Source organism: Lontra canadensis, unplaced genomic scaffold, assembly GCF_010015895.1.
Source record: "Lontra canadensis isolate GAN:19392208 unplaced genomic scaffold, GSC_riverotter_1.0 scaffold64, whole genome shotgun sequence".
In the NCBI taxonomy this organism is placed as follows: domain Eukaryota; kingdom Metazoa; phylum Chordata; class Mammalia; order Carnivora; family Mustelidae; genus Lontra; species Lontra canadensis.
Window position 1 is genome coordinate 9,427,319 of NW_022631058.1, and position 20,528 is coordinate 9,447,846.

Sequence of the window (20,528 nt, forward strand, 5' to 3'; positions counted from 1 at the left end):
AAAGAGGATTGTTCCATCTCTCTCTCCAAGCTTCTGCCAGGTGCCAGCAATCCCTGAGTTTCTTGCCTTGTAGACACGTCCCTCTAACCTCCGCTTCCCTCTCCTCTGAATGCAGGTCTGTGCCTCTTCTCCTTATCTTACAAGGACATCAGTTATACTGAATTAAGGCCCATCCTAACCCAGTAATGCCCTCATCTTGACTTGAGTACAAGACCTTATTTTCCAAAAAGGCCACATCCACAGGTACCACGGATTGGAGCTCCAACCCGCCTTTTTTGAGAAACTACTCAGCCTCCAGTGCTTGCTTAGACCAGCCAATGCTGGATACCATGAGAAATCCAACAACGACACCATGTGCATGAGCTGCCGTTTCTGAACAGATGATCTGCAAAGCTTTGAGCCGTCTCCCAAGTCCGGAGGGTGAGCGTGGCCCTCCACCAGACGCAGCCAGGTGACAGCCACGAACACAGCCCTCCCCCCGCAACCTGGGGTAAACCTCAGCACCAGGCTATACAAATGGCTCAAAGTGAGAAAACCCGACATTTTACACAGGAGGGAAAAGAAAGACCAACTAGGATTGCGTTTCATGAGAGTCAATCACTGTTCAGAAAATAACCACCTGGCAATGAATGACGCCTGCACAGACAGCAGGCCTGCCCAGAGAGAGGCAGGAGTGACTCAGTTACTACAATGGGTGGTGGGTGGTGGGGGGTTTCAGAGGTACCACTCATCTGGAGCTGGGACGTGAGGAGGAGAGATGACCCTGGTCACAGGTGCCCTTCGCAGCCTCTGACTTCACTAAATGCATTCTGATAAAGGGGACATCATCATCAAAAGAAATGTACAGACACACCAGAGAGAGGGGGGGGGGGAATGTACACAGAGAAAGAAAGAAACCAAGAGCCCACTGTGGACACGGTGGCTGAAAAGATCTGGCCAGATGCCTGCGTGTGCCAAGGGTGCCTGGTGGCCATGCACGGTCTAGAATCCCACTTCCACAGGAATAGGATACGTGGAGCTACTGTCCCCCCATCCTGGGGTGTCAGGAGCGCTGGGAGAACGGTCACAAGAGCTTGGGGCCAACCGCTGACTGGGACATGCAGGGAGGGCAAGAGACACAGTGGGGCCCCGGGGAGGCACGAGATCCGACTTAAGCCCAGCTACTGAGCCCTGTCCGCACTGACTGCATACACCTTAACTGTGGCACGTTTTCACACACGTGCCAGCGCCACTGTCCCACACGGAAGAGGCCGCCTGCAGAATGAGCGGTGTGAGGGTGGGGCTCCAGGTGGACACCTCTCCCCACACTTGGGAAATCCCACATGTACACTTGCTCGGCACCGCCGGGTGAGCTGCCGCTCCCAGCCCCTGCGCTTCAGGCGGGAATGTTCTTCCGCAGCTCACTGCAGGGACCCTGGCGAGTCCTCCTTGGCCATGAGTTGAGCTGGGGAGCCAGGGATCAAAGCCAACTCAGCTCCCACGTGAATTACTGGAGAAACGCACTGCGTAAGCATCGTGGGTCCACGTGACAAGGTCTACTGAACAGGGTGGGGAAATTGAAGATTCAGAGAGATGCAGGTACTCATCCCAGTCCAGGCCAATGACCAAGTCTGCTCTAGAACCGAGGGACCCTGAGCCTCTACTTCAGTGCTCCGTGCACTTGCCAAGCTCTCTATAAAGCCTCTCTGCACGACCGAAACCCTGCTCATCGAGTCCTACAAAAACCAAGAGGCAGTCGCAGCCTCTACTTTCCTCCCACAGCACCTTGTACAGACATCAGAGGCCGTGCTGGAGCATCTCTTATACGCTCCTCTCTCCCACTAAACTGAAATCATCCCCGTTTTCCTGCGGCCTAGCACAACGCCTGTCGACAAGTGTGAAATCAACATGCGTTAAGTGAATGACTTGTAAGGAAGTTACAGGCACCATACAGAAGTGGTATCATTACCCCATTCCTTATTAATATTATTTAAGAGAAACAACACCCCTAGATATAAACTGATCTGTAAGGAGGGGGGAAAGCCTTTGACATTAAGTCAAGGGGCGCCTGGGTGGCTCAGTGGTTGAAGTGTCCACCTCTCGGTTTTGGCTCAGTTCATGATCTCAGGGTCATGGGATCCAGCCTTACATCGGGATCCCCGCTCAGTGGGGAGTCTGCTTTAAGAGTCCTTCCCTCTGCCCCTTTCCCGACTCGTGCAGGTGGCATGCTAAGATAAATGAATCTTTAAAAAAGAGTAAGTCGAAAACAAAACAAAACCAAACCAAACAACCCAGAGATAATGAATATAGAGTTAATCAGGACATATCCTCAAGTAAAAAATGTTGCAACAGTCCTCTGACTACACTGGTCAGCGCTTCTTGGCAATCTGCATTCCCTACACATAACACCCAGACCAAAGAACAGGACCAGGGCCTTTGCTCACCAGGAAGGATCTGTGTGGATTTCATCGATGGTCAGGATGTGAATTAGCAGGTAACGCAAAACAGTGTCCACAGACTCATTCAAAAACTAAAATTCAAGGATAGTCCGAGTAGTTAATGAAACAAAATATGTGATAGCTTTGAGCATTATTTTCAAAGGTCATGAACAGAAATGATACATCATTTATTTTAAAAACTCAGTACACTCAGTGACTCAAAGTGAGACACATGAAGGAAAATAAACCCCGTGTAAAGGGCACAAGTTCACGTCCATTTCCAATTAATGGGCATCTCAAGGCCTCAGGGACGCAGTGAGATAATGCAGAGGGGAGCATCGGACAAGAAAAGGCTTGGCCCTGGGCTCTTCACCCAGAGAGACGGGTTTTCGGCGCGTCACTTGCACTGTCTGGACCTCAGACTCTACTGTAAACCAACATGGCCTTCTAGGATCCCAGGGAAGAGATCTCTAAGGTTCAAGGAATACCGACAGGTAAGAAAATCTGTCGTGCTCGCATTCACTCTCACGGAAGCGACAGACTATCGGATGTTATGTACAACTAAGTGAACTTCCTAGGGCGAGGGTCAATTCCGTTGCATGGCTTGAACCACCTCTTTCTCTCCCACCTAGAGAACATGCCTCCGTCCGTACACTCGACGCAAAGACTCTCTTCCTTTCATTAATTCTTGACAAGAGGGTGGTAGTGATGTCCACAACGCTGGCCACTGAAGGCAGCTGGAGGCAGTTCATTGGGCAAACCCAGTCTTACAGTGGATGGAGAAAACATTAGAAAGCGGTACTCTTCCTAATTAGAGAAAGCTACTCATGCAGGGGACACAAACCTTATTATAACAGTAAATACTCAAGTATTTCCAAAAAGCTGACCCTACGTTTATCATAAGCACTTGAACTGGGGGCTGATGGTTCATCCATTCTCATAAGATATTTCAAGGGTACTTAGCACATGGCAGGCAACATGCTGGCTCCCAGGGATGCCAAAATGGGTAACACGTGATCCCTGCTCTGCATCTCAGGGTGGGGAGGGAAGGGAGAGGGGAACGGTATCTGGCAGGGACAGATACTCAGGAGATAATCATACCACCAAGTAGGAGGCAACGTGAAGAACAAAAACCACAACGGGAAGGGGTGGTCAGTAAGGTTTTCCAGAGATGGAGCTCACCAGGGTCATCCAAGTGGAGAACGTGGCATCCAGAGGAGAAAAAAGGAGGAAGAGTATTTTGGGCAGAGAGAACAGAATACACAAGTGATGGTCAGCATTAGAGCACATGGCCTTTGGAGGAACGGGGAGTCCTGGGATATGGTAAAAAGACTGGAACATCAGAATAATGATGGAGAAGAGGATGAAAGGGAAAACAGCTTCCTTTAAATGGTGAGGGGGAAAGAAGAGGAAGGAGCACAGATCAAAAAGAGATTTAAGAGACACATCAATGAAATGCCACATGTGGACCTGCTTTGGATTCTAATTTGAGTAAACCTCTGCTGAATTTTTTTTTTTAAACAATCAGGTAAATTCTAAAATGGACTGGATTTTAGGGGACAGTAAAGAATCACAGTAACTTGTTTTTAGGAATGATAATGGTTTTGTAGGGTGTGTGTGTGTGTGTGTGTGTGTGTGAGTTCTCATGTATTAGAGATGCATTCAGAAATATTTGAAGCTATCACAATATAATTTGGTACCTGGGATTTGCTTTAAAATAATCCAGCCAGCAAGGGGGTGCCTGGGCGACTCAGTCTGCTTCAGGATTCTTTCCCTGTGCCCCTTACCCTACTCACGTGTGTGCTCTCTCCCTCTCAAATAAATAAATCTTTAAAAAATTAAATTAAATTAAATTAAAATAAACTGCTAGAGCAGAGAGGGTGGGAAGGGCCAAGGGGAGAAAGGATGGAACAAGATGGGCCCCCCGTGAATAATACATATGTTGTGTCAACTCCCATGAGAGCCACACTGGACCTTGAAGTCCATTATGATACAGTCCTGAAATCACCCATAATAAAAAAAAATATTAGAAAGGCAGACCTCATAAACCCTGCTGAAGCGTTTGAACTAGGTCCTCTAAACCTTGCTTTCAAATTTCAGGGTAAAATAGAATCATCTGGGGAGCTTGTGTAAATGCAGATTCCCAGGTGGCAGTACCACAGATTCTCAGTGGGGCTAAGGCCCAGAAATCTGCATTTCTAATAAACATTCTAGATTATTCTAAAGTAAGTTGCAGATTGGGATATATATATATATATATATATATATATATATTCATTTATTTATGGTTTGTATAAAAGTCTGATCCACGTTAGTTAAGTCTATAGAAAATCATCTGGGACTGCTGTGGCCTCCTGCATGGAGAACAGGGCTGTTGTGCAAACCTCTGGGCTCCTGCTTCGTACCTGTGTTTCTGTGGTGCCCATGCTCAGAAATGTCTGAGGGCTCCCTACTGCCTTCAGAGCAGAGGCTCGAATCCCGGCCATGGCTCCCAAGAACGCCACGGTCCAGCCCAAACTACCTTCCCAAGTCTATGTTCCTCTCTGTCCTACAGAAGCCCTCTGCTTCAGCCAACAGAGGGAAAGGAAAAGCAAAGAAAAATCTTGGTTTCAACATCTGGTCATGTCATCTCAGCAAGCCATGGAATCTGAGCCTCAGTTTCCTCACCTGTAAAAAGAACCTAATATCGACTCTGCAGTTGCTGGAAAGCTATAAGTTCATAGATACAAATGTCTCATGCAATTCCAAACAGCCCCCCATAAGCTCTGTGAAAATATCAGTTCCCATTTTGCACACTTGGCTTCCCGCATATGACTTCCCATTCTATTCCCCATGCTGCCCGCTCCCCCCTGACCATGGCGAGCTAACCCTGGTGACTCATGACCTCCTCTCTCCTTGCCAACTACCCCTGTTGTCCTCGTCTTCCTGAAGGGTCCAGCTAATGAAATTCTGTGCCGTCCCCAGGAGTCCCACCATGGTTCTACTACCCATTAGGCATCATTTTTCTCCTTTGGATTTCCAAACCATGTAATCTTGGCCATTTGGTCAATCCCTTGGCAAATGGCAAATGCCACTTTTAATCTTTCTGGTCTCTTTTTATCTTTGCCCAGTCCACTACACCAAAGTTTGGTAATCTCTCTGTATTGTCTCTGCCAGTCCCTGCACAGAGTAATTACATTTTTCCCCCATGTTGGGATGACATGGGCCAGTTAGCAAGAACCATTACCCAATCTCTTGATCTTAAAAATCTGGACAACTTGTGTTGGATAGCTGACATTTACTACTGTCTAGAACAGGGGGCTAGAGTTCATAATTTTGGGTAATCACTCAACCCTGTGATTATAGGCAATTTGAGGGCAGCTGGCAGGAAGAAGTGGCCACCAAAGAAAAACTTTGCTAGTTTGGGAAATGCCAGCCCCAAATCTATGGAAACAAAACGCAAGGAAAATGAAGTCATCACAGCAATGATAAAGAATCAGAAGGGAGCCTTGGACGGTCCCAGTATTCACTGGTATATTAGTCTCCAACACCTGGGACAGGTGCCCTGAGGAGACACAAAGGGAAAGAGAATATAAAACACTCAAAAGCTCCTCTTATTTTTATTTTCATTACTGAAATGTTTTTGAAAGACCAAAGGCTTCCCAGAAAATTTTTTTGTGGCAGGCAGGTTTCCAGCCCTGACCCCGGCCCCAGCCCACATGAAGGAGCGTCCCAGCAAATGCCAGGATCCAGAAAACCCTGCCCTTGTTTCGACCAGACCTGAGCATCCAGCCCATGATGACCAAGTCCATGTGTCTGGAACTATGAGAGAGACACTGCACAGAAATGACGGGGCTGATGTCTCTGGGCTCGGCGACCATCACATCGAGGGGGCTGGCTCCCAAGTTTCCATCGCAGTAAGCCAATGGTGTTATGCAGCAGAAATCAACAGTCACACAGAGGAAGCCAGACTGCAAAGAAGAAACTGGAACCCACAGAAAGGCGGGGATGAGCATCCCCGAGGGACCACTGAGGGACGACGCAGGGAGCGGTTCCACTGACTGAGGACCCAGGACGTGGTTTTTTGTGCCTCACCACCTGCCCGGTGGGATTGATTATTCTATTTTTGGGACAAACACTCTTTTATAGATGCCAGCCTGGGTGGCTTTCCTTTCCTTGCAACCAAAGTACAACATTCTCCTTTAAGAGAAACTAAATGAATTCCACCAGGAAATCCCTCTTATAATCTATTTCAACTGACAGCAGCTACTTCTGTCTGATTTATTACCTCAGTAAGCCTTCCTTCTGGTGGAGGGGAGGGGCTGCGATCTCTTTTAAAGCAGAAGAGATCCTACACTGGCAGGGCCGGCGTGTGCAGCCCTACACTACAGTGCCCTACTCGATGCATCTAAACTAGTTTGGTCAGCTTCTCCATTCCCTGGAAGCTGGGGAGCCACCACATCAGCAACTCCGTTGCTAAGGCAACTGCTTACTTTCCATATCAACTGCAAACTCGTTGCTATGGAAACACATATACAAGAAAAATTCCTCTCTCCAGCCAGGGACCAGATGGCAGGGAACTCAGGGAAGTCATGGGTTAGGGGGCTTTGCTAAATGGGGTGTTTACTAGAGTGCATTTCTCTCCCCATCTCCAAGGCACCACCGGCCCGGAGCACAATTAGAAATTACCATCTCGTTACAAAAAGCAAAGGTTTGTTTTCTGCCTGCAAAACTATAGGCAGGAACTACAATAACTACAGGTAAATTGTTTTTGAAATAATTCTGAATTTCTCCCTCCAAATATGAACCTCTTTTGTTTTTATTCCCCATGCTTAAGATACCCTAAAATGAATTCTCTAGTCAAACGGTAATGGAAATGTAATTTTTAGTAAGAACTGAAACAGAGGTTTGATTTTTCCTTTCTGATAGAGAGATAATCCAGAAATCCTCTTTAGTTTCCACCAACTAAGTGCTAATGTGTCCCAGATTTATACCTCTGCTCTGACTTCTCTGCTGAGCTTGAAACTCACATATCAAACCTCCAACCTGATGGCTCCACTCAGGTGTTCAAAAGCCACCTCAAATTTAACATGGTCAAAACAGAATTTTTGCTCTGTCCCCCATCTGACTTCCCAACACTCATCTGCCTACAACCCCTCGTCTGCAAACCCCAACTCTGATCTAAGCCAGCATCATTTCTTGTCATCTCTAACCTCCACCACTGGAACCAGCCCATATACATGCTTCTCTCCCTGATGTCTCTTTAAAACGTCTCATTCTCCCTCTTTAATGTGCTTTCTACTAGCCTTCTTTCTTTTCCTTGGACATTTCAAGCTGTTGCTACCTCAGGGCCTCTGCACCTGCTGTGCTCTCTGTTCCAATCTTTGCAGCACCCCTCTTGCCATTTAAAGCATGGCCCGAGAGCACCTCCAGGGAGCCTCCTGCTCTCCTCCCCACCCCTCTCCAGCACATTACCCTGTTGAATCTCCATTGTGTGTATCACTATCTGATCTCTTACCCAGGTGTCCATGTATGGACCTACTATTTAACATGGACATCCTTCTCCCCTTCTTCCTGCCCTATGGACAGTCTAGAACAGATGGGTAATAACCTGTAACAGGTTACCACTATAGCCTAGGCACCCAAACTGTGCTTGGCACTCCCCACGTATGTGTGGCATGAACGATCACGGCTAAAAATGCTTCTAAAAGGACTAAGCTACTTTTTTGGCAAACGCGGAGTCTAATTTTTACTTTGCAAACTAAGGCTTCTGCAGGGTCTCGGAATCAAGGCTACCAACACAGGTTCTCACTTTTCATGATGGCGTCTGTGGAAGACACTGGAAAGAACTGGGCATCCCATGTGGTATTCTCAGAATACTGCGTGGGGCGCAGCTCTGGGCCGCACTGCTGTACTCTGATTTCAGGAGCCCCCAGGATTCTCCCCCCGCCCCCGCCCCGGCACCAGAGCCACAGTGAGAGTAGCGCTCATGTGACTTGGCCTTTTTTTTTTTTTTCCTCCTAAAAACAAAGTGTACAAACGTCCTGCTAGCTGACTGTTTTCTGTCTAGTGACATTAGTTAAATCACTTCTCGGTCCTGTCCCTAGAGGAGCACAGACACAGCCTCTGAGAGGCATTTCACGGAGCCCCAGCAAATGGAAGGCAAGCCTGAACTTGAACCCACCGGGTGCAAAGCGGAACCCCACCTATCCTGTGGGGACAAGAGGATGAGACCAAGGGGTCACCGGAGAGCCTCTCCCCTGGGAAGCAGCACACTCTCTCTGCCTGTATTGACTGGTCTCCTGCTGAGTTCACACGCCTGTGCGCGCGTGCATGCACACACATCAAAGACTTCATCCCGTTCTTGGAACGCTCTGTAACCTCACATGGCAAACTGGCAGGTTATTATTGAAAAAACAACTTTACAGTGCTATCTTCAACCATACATTTCCTTGCTTTTCTTATCATACTTGGCACAGACTACATCTTCACCTCTATCAAGCTATTGCTTTTGAAAATATTAAATGCAATTTAACCAGAATATCTTGAAGCAAAACCTTGGTTAACTGCCATGTTTAAAAAAAAAAAAAAAAAATGGGTCAGCGTCTCTGCTTTAGCTAAGTTACCAAAGCAATTTAAAGTTTCCCCCTTGCTGTCCTAGCTTCCCCACCAACTCCTTACTCTTATTTACATAACCTCTCTGACCACCCGTCTCTCTCCTTCCTCTTCCCTGACACTGTTCCAACACATCCCTTGGGTTCAGCAACATTCATCTCCTCTAGACCTCAGTGACAGAAAATTCCACGCTTGCTTAGCAACACAAGCAACGTTTTATTTGGGACTGCAGTGGGCCCCGCCACAAGACTACCTTTCTTAGCCTGCTTTGCAGTCATGTGGACAGAGGACAGCCAATGAGATGAAAGCAGACCATGGGGTTTCCAAAAAAGCTCCTTAAAACTGCTAACTCAAAGGTGCCTGGATGGCTAGTTGGTTAAGTGAGTACCTTTGGCTCAGGTCATGACCCCAGGGTCCTGGGATCAAGCCCCACATCTGGCTCCCTGCTCAGTGGGGAGCCTGCTACTCCGCCTGCTTGTGTTCTTTCTGTCAAATAAATAAATAAAAATTAAAAAAAAAAAAACTGCTACATCAGTGGGACCCCCACCTTGGGTCCTTCCCTGCACACCCCTTCCTACTTCCTACATGGAGAACATGCTAGCTGATGCCACCTCCAACCACGAGAAGCCTCTGAGAATGGAAACCAGCACTGACCAGGAATAGCAGAGCAGGAAGAAAGATGGGATGTGCGTCTCTGCCCAACTCCTCAAGACTTATTCTATGTGGCAGACTAATCCCCTTGTAGTGTGTTTAATTCACCGTTGCTTGGATTTTCTAGAATAAATAGTCAAACCTCATCCTACCTTATCCATCCTTGGAGGTCCCGTGCTCATTCCCACAACAGAAGAATGCTTTCTGAATTTAGTTGAGTGCTTCCCCCCCATGAAGAGTACCCACATGACCCATTTTGGGGAAGAGAAGCTTTCTGACCTCAAACGACACCTGTCACCTCACTGACCTGGCACGCTTCCCATACCTGTGCTGGTTTCTTCTTCTTCATTTTTTATTATGGCTCCCGTTTCCCTGCAATCAAGCTCCCAAAAGGCAAGAACCAAATCTCGCTTTTTAACTTAACCTTTCATGTTACCAAATAATTCTACTGAACAAACTAATAAGGAGAGGACCCTGGTTTCCCTGAAATCACAGGTAAAGAGACACTGACGACCTACTAACACAGAGGCACTCCACAGAACCATCTGGGAAGTTCTGACAGTAACTTCAGGCCCATGTTAAACCAAATGCAGCCAAAAGATCAACCCTCACAGGGCTACGCAGATGTATTCACTGAGACAAGCAGCAAGTATTAAAAGTGACAAGAGTGGGGAATGGGAATAAAGTATTTTAAGGTGATCATAAAACCAAAATTCATAAACAAAAGACCTAATAAACCACAGTATCATCAAAACACTACATTAGCCTTTTAAAAATACACAGTCATCTGTTTCAAGTGCAAAAATGTCCACTGGGAAGATGGGGAATTTTCTATAAAATCTAAGACCTGCCATCATCTTGCCAAAACTTAACAGCATTAAGATGACCAAGGGCTCTGAAAGAGAGAGTATGGATTAATCCAAACAACCCATCATTATTTATGAAAGAAGCAAAACCTATGACTTTCAAATAGGAGGTCAGTGTGCCAACTTCCCATATTATTTACTGCAGAGAATTATCCTGCAGCGAAAGTGATTTCAAAGGGAAATCCCAAAGCCTCTTCAGCTCAACGGGGGGGGAGGTTCTGAGAGCAATTTCTTGTTGCTTGGATATCCAGGCAGTACTTCAATGAAGAAGCACCCCATACACCTACCAGGTACCAGGTAGCCCTACCAAAGAAAACATGACATTTTTTGAACCGTTCATGGGGAGAGCTACTGGCCACCAGTGGGGCCCTCGAGTCCAGAAGAACCAAGCTTTCCAGAAGACTCGTAGGGCTCCTTAGCGAGGTCAGTAACAGCAATCACTATGGGAGGACCTGAAAAAGCAGTGTATTTTTGAAACAGAAGGGCCAGAAAGGAATGATGTGAGAAATAGGAAACATAAGCAAAAGGAGGGGACAGGGAGGAAGGAAGGACTTCTGCTGGTAAGTTCCAGGAGCCAGAAGGAAAGGGGGTGGGGGGGTGGCTCACTGGACCACCAGCGCACATTCAACTCTGCATCCTTCCAGCACTTGGTGTACTGAGTAGAGTAGGAACGGACAATAATGGATATTTTAAGAAGTCTTTTGAATGAGTGGATGAGCAGACAATGAACAGCCGGCAAGACTGGGACAACAGAAATGCACTTCCCCCACCCCGCCAACACATCTAGTATCTGGAAGAATCGGAAAGAAGCAGAGTGCTGGGATTGGTGGGAGAGGTGGCCAAGGGTGGTACAGGCTTCTTGGAATGACCGGATGCTGGTATGAAATGCTCCCTATTCCAGAGCCGGCGACATGGGGTTGTATTTACTTCATGCACTGGGACACCATGAAAAAGTTTCAACCTTCTAAGGCAACAAAGTCTATGTTTAGCACAGACAAGAGAAAGCCAAGTGCTAGGCAGTATGCACTGGTGAGCAAGAGGCAGCCCATACGAAGAAACTTACACATTTTCCGCATGCCCCCCGATCCCACATTACCCTGATTTTTAGGACCTTCCCCACCAAAACCAGTCTACACAGTCCTTCAAAGGGCATCCCTTACCCAAAATGAAAGAAGTCATCTCTTCTTCCTAAAATGACCATCATTGGAATGGGTACACTGACTAGCATCACAGGAAAGGGAAAGGCTCCTGATACGGCGCTGACACTACCAAAGTGGGGAGCGGATTAGAGGCAACAGTGCACATGGGGGTGTCCTGCCATGTAAGAGATCACTCTCCAATCTGCCTTTGAGAAAGAATCTCATCTACCTGGATGGAGAAGCGAAACATCAAGGGACCTGGCAATTGGAAGGGAGAGCTTGTGTGAACAGTGTCTATGCAACAGAGAAGGGACTCTGGACTTGGGCCAGATGAGTGGAGGGGGCCTGGAACGGATCATGGAAGCAGGAAGTTGAGAGGGCAGTGGTAGGCTTCGCACAGATGCCACATCTCTCTTCCCATTTGCTGACAAAGATAGAATCTGGCCCCATCTCAACAGCACAAAAATATTCTCTGTATTTCTTTCTCTACCCTGCACCCCCAGAGTAAATTCTGGGTTTACTGGTGTTATTTTAGTTCCCTATAGGTCATGTTCATAGAATATTTTGAGGAAGAGTGTAGAGATCACCTGCAACAGCCTGTCTACTGAGCTGTAATCGAGCACCCGGGTTAATTTAAGCGGAAGGCCCTTCAAAACTGGAGGGAGCGAAGGTGAATTCCTATTCTCCTACTTACGAGCTTTGTGACCTCTGGCGAGTTCCTTAACCGCTCTAAGCTTAACTCCTATTTGAAGAAGGAAAATAGGACCTACCTCACAGGACTGTAGTGAGGAAGTGGGATACTGCATATGGAGGGTTCAAAGAAGGGGTTTCCATATTATGTCTGTTACTGTCATTACAAAACACAGGTGGCTTTTCCCTTCTCCTGAGTCAGAGGTTCCATTTCTTCATCCGCTTTTTATCAAATGAACAAAATCTTGGGATCCTCCAGGAACACACAACACAGAGTCACGGGGCACGCAGTCAATAATTTCAGGCTGTCTGCAGAGCCTCTGATATCCAAAGACCCCAGTGAAGAAGCCCGGCCATTACAAATTCCTGCTTCTACGTGAGAGCTGAGACAGCTTAGCACCAGCATCGAAGCTAGAACCAGGTAGCCTGGCTTCTAATCCTCTTTCAACCAAGACAACAAGCTAAAATTGTATTTAAAGCACTCAGCCCAGGGGGCACCTGGCTGGCGAAGTCAGAAAAGCATGCGACTCTGACTCTCGGGGTTGTGGGTTCGAGCCCCCTGCTGCAAACAGAGAATACTAAAAAAAATAAAATAAAATAAAATAAAAATAAATAAAATTTTAAAAAAAAAACCAGCTCTGGATATAATAAACATACTTTTTTAAAATTTATTTATTTGACAGACAGAGATCAGAAGCAGGCAGAGAGGCAGGCAGAGAGACAGGGGGAAGCAGGCTCCCCGCTGAGCAGAGCGCCCGATGCGGGGCACGATCCCAGGACCCTGAGATCATGACCTGAGCTGAAGGCAGAGGCTTTAACCCACTGAACCACCCAGGCGCACCAACATACTTTTTTTTTTTTTTTTAAGATTTATTTATTTATTTAACAGAGAGAGACACAGCAAGAGAGGGAACACAAGTAGCGGGGAGTGGGAGGGAGAAGCAGGCTTTCCGCTGAGCAGGAGCCAGATGCTGGGCTTAATCCCAGCATCCTGGGATCATGACCCTAGCAGAAGGCAGACGCTTAAGGACTTACCCACTCAGGCACCCCAATAAATATATTTTTGTACAGTGTTTCCTTGATAAACCCTCTTGCAACAACATTTTTCATTAAACCAGTGAGAAGTAAAGAGAAGGCATAGAAATAGAAACACACATACCCAAGCGGTTATAATCCAGTCTGTAAAAGGGAATGGCACTTTACTTCTCCTTTACAAGTACTTAGAGAGGTTAGCACAGGCTCATCTTACAGTCTTAACCAAGATCTGTATTTATGGGATATAAAACTTATTCTCAGACTTTGAAACTCTCCTGTGATTGATTCAGGCAAAGGTCCAGCCACTGCTGGTGGGGAACTCTGCACAGGTGGAAACAGCCAACCCTGAGTGAGCCCACAGCTGACACTCGGCATCCCCAGGAGGGGCCACCAGCCTTCCTCACGTGAGAACACGGGAGAACGGTCTATAAAGCATTTTGGAGGGGTGGGGGGACCAAACTTGATCCAGCCTTACTTCCATTTCACAGAAACACAAGGGGATAGAAGAACATGCTAAATGAAATCACCATGAAGCCGCCGGAACATGGGCTATTCCTGAGCACAACGGATGGGTCTCTAACGAGGAAGGGCACTGGAAAGGGGAGCGGACGAGGCTGCTGTCCAGGAAAACAGACGCCAGGCACCGAACAGCCAACTGCACAGCATAAACCACGTTTGGATCCCAATTCAATCAAACATTCTATAAATCCTCAGAGATCTCCAAATATGGATCTGACATTAGGTGAGACCAAGGAAGTGTTTGCTTTGTTCAGGGGGATGGCGGAATTGAGCTGATGTAAAACCTGGCGATTTTTCTTCTGCGCACGGGAGGCAAAAGAACATGGGGAAAAAAATAATAAAAATTAAAATTAAAAAGTCAAAAAAAAAAAAAAGGACACGAGATCTGGATCTGCTTCAAAGCTTGCAAACTCTGGAGCTGGTTGTGGGCAACGGGGGTGAGAGGGAGTCATCATGCTACTCTCTCTCGATGTGTGTCTGAATTTCTCTAAGATTACAAAATAAAAAAATTCTATCTTTCACAATCACTTTTAAGTCTTTATGTATCTAAGTCTTATAAGAGATAAAATGTAAGGGCACCTGGGTGGCTCAGCTGTTAAGCATCTGCCATCAGCTCAGGTCATGATCCCACGGTTCTGGGATCAAGCCCCACACTGGGCTCTCTGCTCGGCGGGAAGCCTGCTTCTCCCTCTCCCACTCCCCCTGCTTGTGTTCCTTCTCTTCCTGTGTGTCTCTATCAAATAAATAAAATCTTTTAAAAAAAGAGAGAGAGAGAGAAAGAGAAACGGAAGCAAAACTGCCTATTCTCCCAGACTTACTCATTCATGAGATGTTCCCGATGAAATCTCAGCTTTGGAAAGAACCCAAGAGGGCATGTAGTTCAGGGAGTCTCAAATCTGGCTACAAGTCAGAAACACCCATAGAGCTTATCAGAACAACCAATCGTCCCCAACCCACCGCAAACCGACTGAACGAGCATCTCCAGGGCGGGAGCCAGAAATGCTCATGGCGGTGCCCCGGGGGTTGCTGGTGCAGTCTTGGAAGATCCCTCTCCCACGTCCCAGGCAGGCAGGTATCCAGTAAGGGACGTGTTCCAAGCCCGCAAGGATAAGGACCACACCGGATCCTGCAATCTCAGTTATACTGAGCTTAAAACTGTGTTCCACACTTTTAGAAGAGAAAAAAAATGTGACTACAACGTGCAAGCCTTCCGTTCTCCCCCTTCAACGAACACATATTTCTCACCAACATTCGGGGCACTTGGTCACTGCACAGTGGCCCAACCTCAATGTGGAAGCTACCAGCAAGTAAAATAAACAAAACAAGCTTACCTGTACAGCCAAAGAGGCTTTCACTGAGCAAAGTGTCAGGGAGAATGCCTTCCCCTTTACTGAGCTAGCCAGAGGAGAAACCCCAAATGGAGGGGCCAGCACGGGCACCCTGGAAAGAGGTGGGAGTAACCCAAGAAAGGAGGAGAAAAGGGGGAAAACTCACACTCTGGGCTGTGTTCTCGTAAAATCACAAACAATGGGAACAAACTCCCAACGACAACACTGACTGGCATCCGATCAGAAACGCGTCAATACAGGTCGGCACAGCTAGGAAGCCAGAAACCCACATTTCCTAAGATTAACAATCTCAAATCCTTAAAGCCATTCCCCTTCCACAGGACAACCGTCACCCCTGGAAAAGTGGACTCCCAGAGTGGGGGCTGGGGGCACACAAAGGGGAGATGGCACTCTGACCTGTGTGCCTTCACTCACACGCACACCCCGCCCAACACACCTGTCACTCGGGGAAGGGGGGGATCCGCCTGGGTCTCACTGCACACTGCGGAGCTGCTTTGTTGAATGGTTCCGAGTGAGCGTTTGCTCCATTACTCTTCTGTGTGCTGGCCTCGTGGCAAACACGGAGCCAGGCGGGCGGTGACACGCAGGACAGGTTCATGCCAAACTGAACGTGTCGTTCGCCGCCTTCTCGGGGACATGCGGCTCTGGGGGACCTGGACAGCATTTTCTTCACTGTCTTTTCATCCTGGAGTTGCTTTCTAAGATTTTCCCCTCCTAACCATAAAGACCCAGCTATACAGAAATGTTTAATAGCACGGACTTGGATCTTGACGGGGTTGCGGTGAACTCTCTTTAAGTTCAAAGAAGAATGGTAAAGCAGTCAACAGAGCCAAGTACCAGGTCGGTCTCCTCGTGCTCCTTCGGCGAGGTGGAGGGGAGGAAAGAGAGCAGTGGACACCTAGGGACAGCGGCAGCGCCCCACAAATGTCACACTTAGGAAAAATACGGACGTGTGGTCTATCTGCATGTGCACACCAGACCCAGGCATCGCGTGTCCCAGCAGTCAAAGGCAAAGCTCCTGAGTGTCCACATCTTTGCTGGTGTTCCCAAGCAAGCCCCCTCCTCAAACCCTGCACGCCCACTCCCCATCTTGAACATAAACTCCAGGGGAACAGCATTTGCAGAAAAACGTGTCCATCTGCGGCAAGGGGAAATCCGGCGTCACCCCTTCCGGATTCATACTCTTCCACGCCCAAGACGAGCAGAGTTTTCTCCAGCTCAGGATTTTACTGCAAACAGGACCATGTTTCTGGAGAAGGAAAGGCCCCAACACTGTACAGCCAGTGGTCCCACAGCCGAACTTCAAGAAGGGGCAAAAGCAGATCTCCAGCTGTACGCTGAAATGTCACTACCATGAAAACCCAGGCTGAAACAGACAGGAATAACGCGACAGCTCTGGGGTGAGAACACTTCCCAGCTTAAGTCCCAAATGCAGCTGTTAACTTTTCAGAACTCCAAAGTCAGACCGCAGCTCTGCGTTCCAGCCCTGCCAGTCAACCCTCTCTCTACTGTTCCTACCATGATATTACAGAAACTCTCTCACTTCAGCAGACCAGGAAACCTGGACTAAGACCGTACAGTCAAAAGTCAATCTCTTGGAAGCCCATCTCGAAAGGGAACTTTACCCCGATTTTTCATACCCGTTGTTTTGAAGTTACCACTTACGTGTATTCCTGATTTTATCGGAGTCACCTCGGCAATCCACGTCTTTGTCCGGTATGGGAGTGTACTGTCTGGCCACCTCCCAATGCCCATTACTGTCCATTTATTCTAGAATCCTGGAGAGGCTGCCCCTCTCCAAGTTAACACTTAGAAAAGAAATGCCATTTTTCAGGGCGCCTGGGTGGCTCAGTGGGTTAAGCCTCTGCCTTTCGGCTCGGGTCATGATCCCAGGGTCCTGGGATTGAGCCCCCCATCGGACTCTCTGCTCAGCGGGGAGTCTGCTTCCTCCTCTCTCTCTGCCTGCCTCTCTGCCTCCTTGTGATTTCTGTCTGTCAAATAAATAAATAAAATTTAAAAAAAAATGCCATTTTTCTCTTGTCCCAGGTGGCAGTTTTCCTCCAATGTATACATACATACCCCACGGTTAATGGCTGTCCTTGGAACATGGACCTGTGTCTGTACTGCAAATCCAGAGGGACCCATCCATGCTGAGCGATGATCCCAAGAACCAATCAAGTGTGTGAACCACCGTTTTGTGATTATGTTCAGATACCACAGTGGGAAACCCTCAATCCAGCATGAACACCAGAAACACTGTCCAATGACCATGTTGAAGGCAAAGGAAGTTCTCTGCCACCAAATGAATGAAATAAAATTACTCAATTATAACTGCGCCCTTCGGTGTGGTGAATTTACATCCCTCGACATTGTTTTTTCATGGGGAGGAAGGGCACATTTTAAAAAAAGAGAAACATGAGTTCCAGACCCAAAGAACTTACCTGACTCCTCTCCTTGTCCACTTTCTTAAAACACTTATTCAAAGACAAATTATGTCTCACTGAGTTTTTCCACCCGGTAGGTGCGTTTGCAAAATATGGAAAATGTTCCAAGATCCAGTTGTAGATATCCTTTACTGGCAGGCGCTTGGTTGGAGAGTCCTCGATGGCCATAAATATGAGGCAGCTGAAGGAGTAGGGGGGTTTGCAGTTGGGGTTCTGCCTGGCATCGTAGGGCATGTCAGAGTGGGCAGGGGATGGAGGGGTGTCATCGTCCAGGTCCTGGACAGGGCTGACACTCCTGAGGACCGACTCCCCGAAGCTCTTCAGCAAGTTCTTGCTCTCGTGAAGCCAGTTCAAATTGGTCAGCTCCTCATCTTCCATGGCCCCCTCTTCTAATCGGATGTCAGGCAGAGAGAAGTCGAGGTCATCGTCCTCCTGCAGGGCCTTGGAGAAACCACCGCCCCGGTAACACGGACTCAGCCCACTGGAGACGCGAATTCCTGAGCTTTCTGGCTTCTTACTGGGAGGCATGACGGGACCCATTTATGTGAAGGCTCCTGGTGAACAGAGTACAAAGAAAAGATGAGTTGGGGAAACCCAAAACAGAGAGGCAGCTGTGCCCTCCTAATTCTTTTGTGCCCACCCCTCCAACCCCCACCACTTCTATGGACCCCATGCCCCTGGGAACAGCATCTCCTGCCGTCAAGCTGAGGACCACAGACCCACCACTCCACCACTAATAAAGTAAAAGCAGTCCACCTCTTAAAATACAAGGAGACTGGAACTATTTACAGTATCTTTAATATGCAAATGCACCACAAAAAGAATGGGGAACTCTACAAAGCTTTCTTCCCAGATTCACATCATCATTATATTATCACTGTGCCCCACTGGGAATAATCAGTTATTTCTTGGTGCCTCAGTTTCTCCTCAGAATATGAATGCACAGGGGCGCCTGGGTGGCTCAGTGGGTTAAGCCTCTGCCTTCAGCTCGGGTCATGATCTCAGGGTCCTGGGATCGAGCCCCCCATCAGGCTCTCTGCTCAACAGGGACACTGCTTCCCCCTGTCTCTCTGCCTGCCTCTCTGCCTACTTGTGATCTCTGTCAAATAAATAAAATCTTAAAAAAAAAAAAAAAAAGAATACGAATGTATATACAGGTAAGAATTCTTTCAAGCCTCACGATAAACACTACAAAGTAAAGGCCATGCCCCACACTCTGGTCACTTGGGGTTCTAGGCCTCAGGGTTTATCCTTCCCTCCCGTCCCCACTGCAAAATACCTGCAAGTTTAAGACCAGGTGTTTCAGATTAAGTTCAGCTGTCTCCACATGAAAACCATGACAACCGTCCCAGAATTAACATTCTGACCACAGCATGCGCTGACTGGTAGTGTTTTATATCTGACTGTATCTTTCCTCCACAAGCAATGGCCCCAAACTCCGCAACTTTAATCACAGCTGGCAAGTCTAGAAAGTGGTAAACAAGGAAGTCTGTGGGTTGGAACTAGAGAAAAAAGTGCATTCAATTATTGGGACACTACACCCCAGATGAAAAACTGAGTAACTTTGGGCACCGCACCAATCAATGGGACTGTGAAGACAAGCCATTAACTGAAATTAGAATTGGTGAAAAAAGTTAGAGGAGCAACCTGCAGCTTAAACTGGAAGGTAAATGCAACAAAAATCGCTACAGAATTCTATTCTGCACCCCCCATGCCACCCCCATTTTTATCAATGACCTAGAACAGGGAGTACAACTTCTGATGAGCAAAGAAAATGAGGACGTGGCAAGTCCACAAACAGAATGACCCCGACAGATACAAAGCATATTCAACCCTCGAGTACTCAATGTAAGACAGAAAGAACAGTATAAAGATAATGAAAGAGGTCTCCCACTGTCCGCTCGCAGCGCTCACACGATGGGCTTGGTTTAAGAAGCATGTCTGTTTTATTTTCTCCCCCTGAGTAAGAAGATCAAGCCATCTCTCTAGAAAAACAGAATGAACACAAAAGCAGACACGATCATTCTAAGGCTCCAAATGCGCATTGACAGTGTGCTGAAAGTAACTGCTTCAGCTGGGGAAGCTCTGGAATGGGATTCTAGAAAGCTTAATGTGAGACACCCAATGGCCAGCCAAGGGTGCCTGAAAACTCCAGCACCCTCCTTCCATCACAAGGTCCCCACACAGAACCTTCAGGCAGAAGGCGGGAGGAAGCTTTCTGGAGCTACTGAAAGATGCCCAGCTCCAAGGACAGAAAACTTCCACTTTGAGCCACAGGGACTTCTTTCCGCAAAGAAGGAACGTTGTAACCTGAGTAGCACAGGACACAATTTAAAGAATAAGCTTGTATCTTTAGGTTTGGGGGTATGGCAGAAGCCCCACCCGGTAACGTTTTTACCATTTTTATGAACAAATCAAAGCTAGGCTTGTCTCCCTCCCAGTTTCCCCAGATCCCATCACGAAACCCTAAGTTTCTGAAAACCAGGAATATCCACACAGTAGAGTACAAAGCGGAATGAAATACTCCAGGCACCGAAGTCAACTTCAGCTCCAGATGAAAGTTTTATGTCTCCCGAGCTTCCAAACAGGAAAATTATATCATGGCTGACAGTAATTTAATTGCACTGTTGCTATGACAACATGCTGCTCTTTCTTTTCAATTTGCTTATTTGTCAGAAGCTTCCCAAAGGAACTAACACACGATACTCCATGTTTTCTTTTGTTTTAAACAAACATTGCCAGCAGTATGGTCTTATTAGAAAAATGGCACTGTGGAGAAAAGAGGGTGACGGGGGTCCGCTACCTAGGAATCATCTGTCTGCTT

General features: G+C 47.4%; 1 protein-coding gene across 7 annotated transcripts in view; it reads right to left on the reverse strand.

The window, feature by feature from the left end:
• The window catches only part of FOXN3 (forkhead box N3), a 287,806-nt gene that overhangs the window by 196,946 nt on the left and 70,332 nt on the right, over nt 1–20,528 (reverse strand). For all 7 annotated transcript variants that reach the window (XM_032878602.1, XM_032878609.1, XM_032878608.1 and 4 more), the window contains one exon: nt 17,702–18,258. In XM_032878602.1, coding sequence (XP_032734493.1) covers nt 17,702–18,244 — 543 coding nt within the window. In that variant the 5' untranslated portion in view covers nt 18,245–18,258. The remainder of the gene's footprint in view (nt 1–17,701; nt 18,259–20,528) is intronic.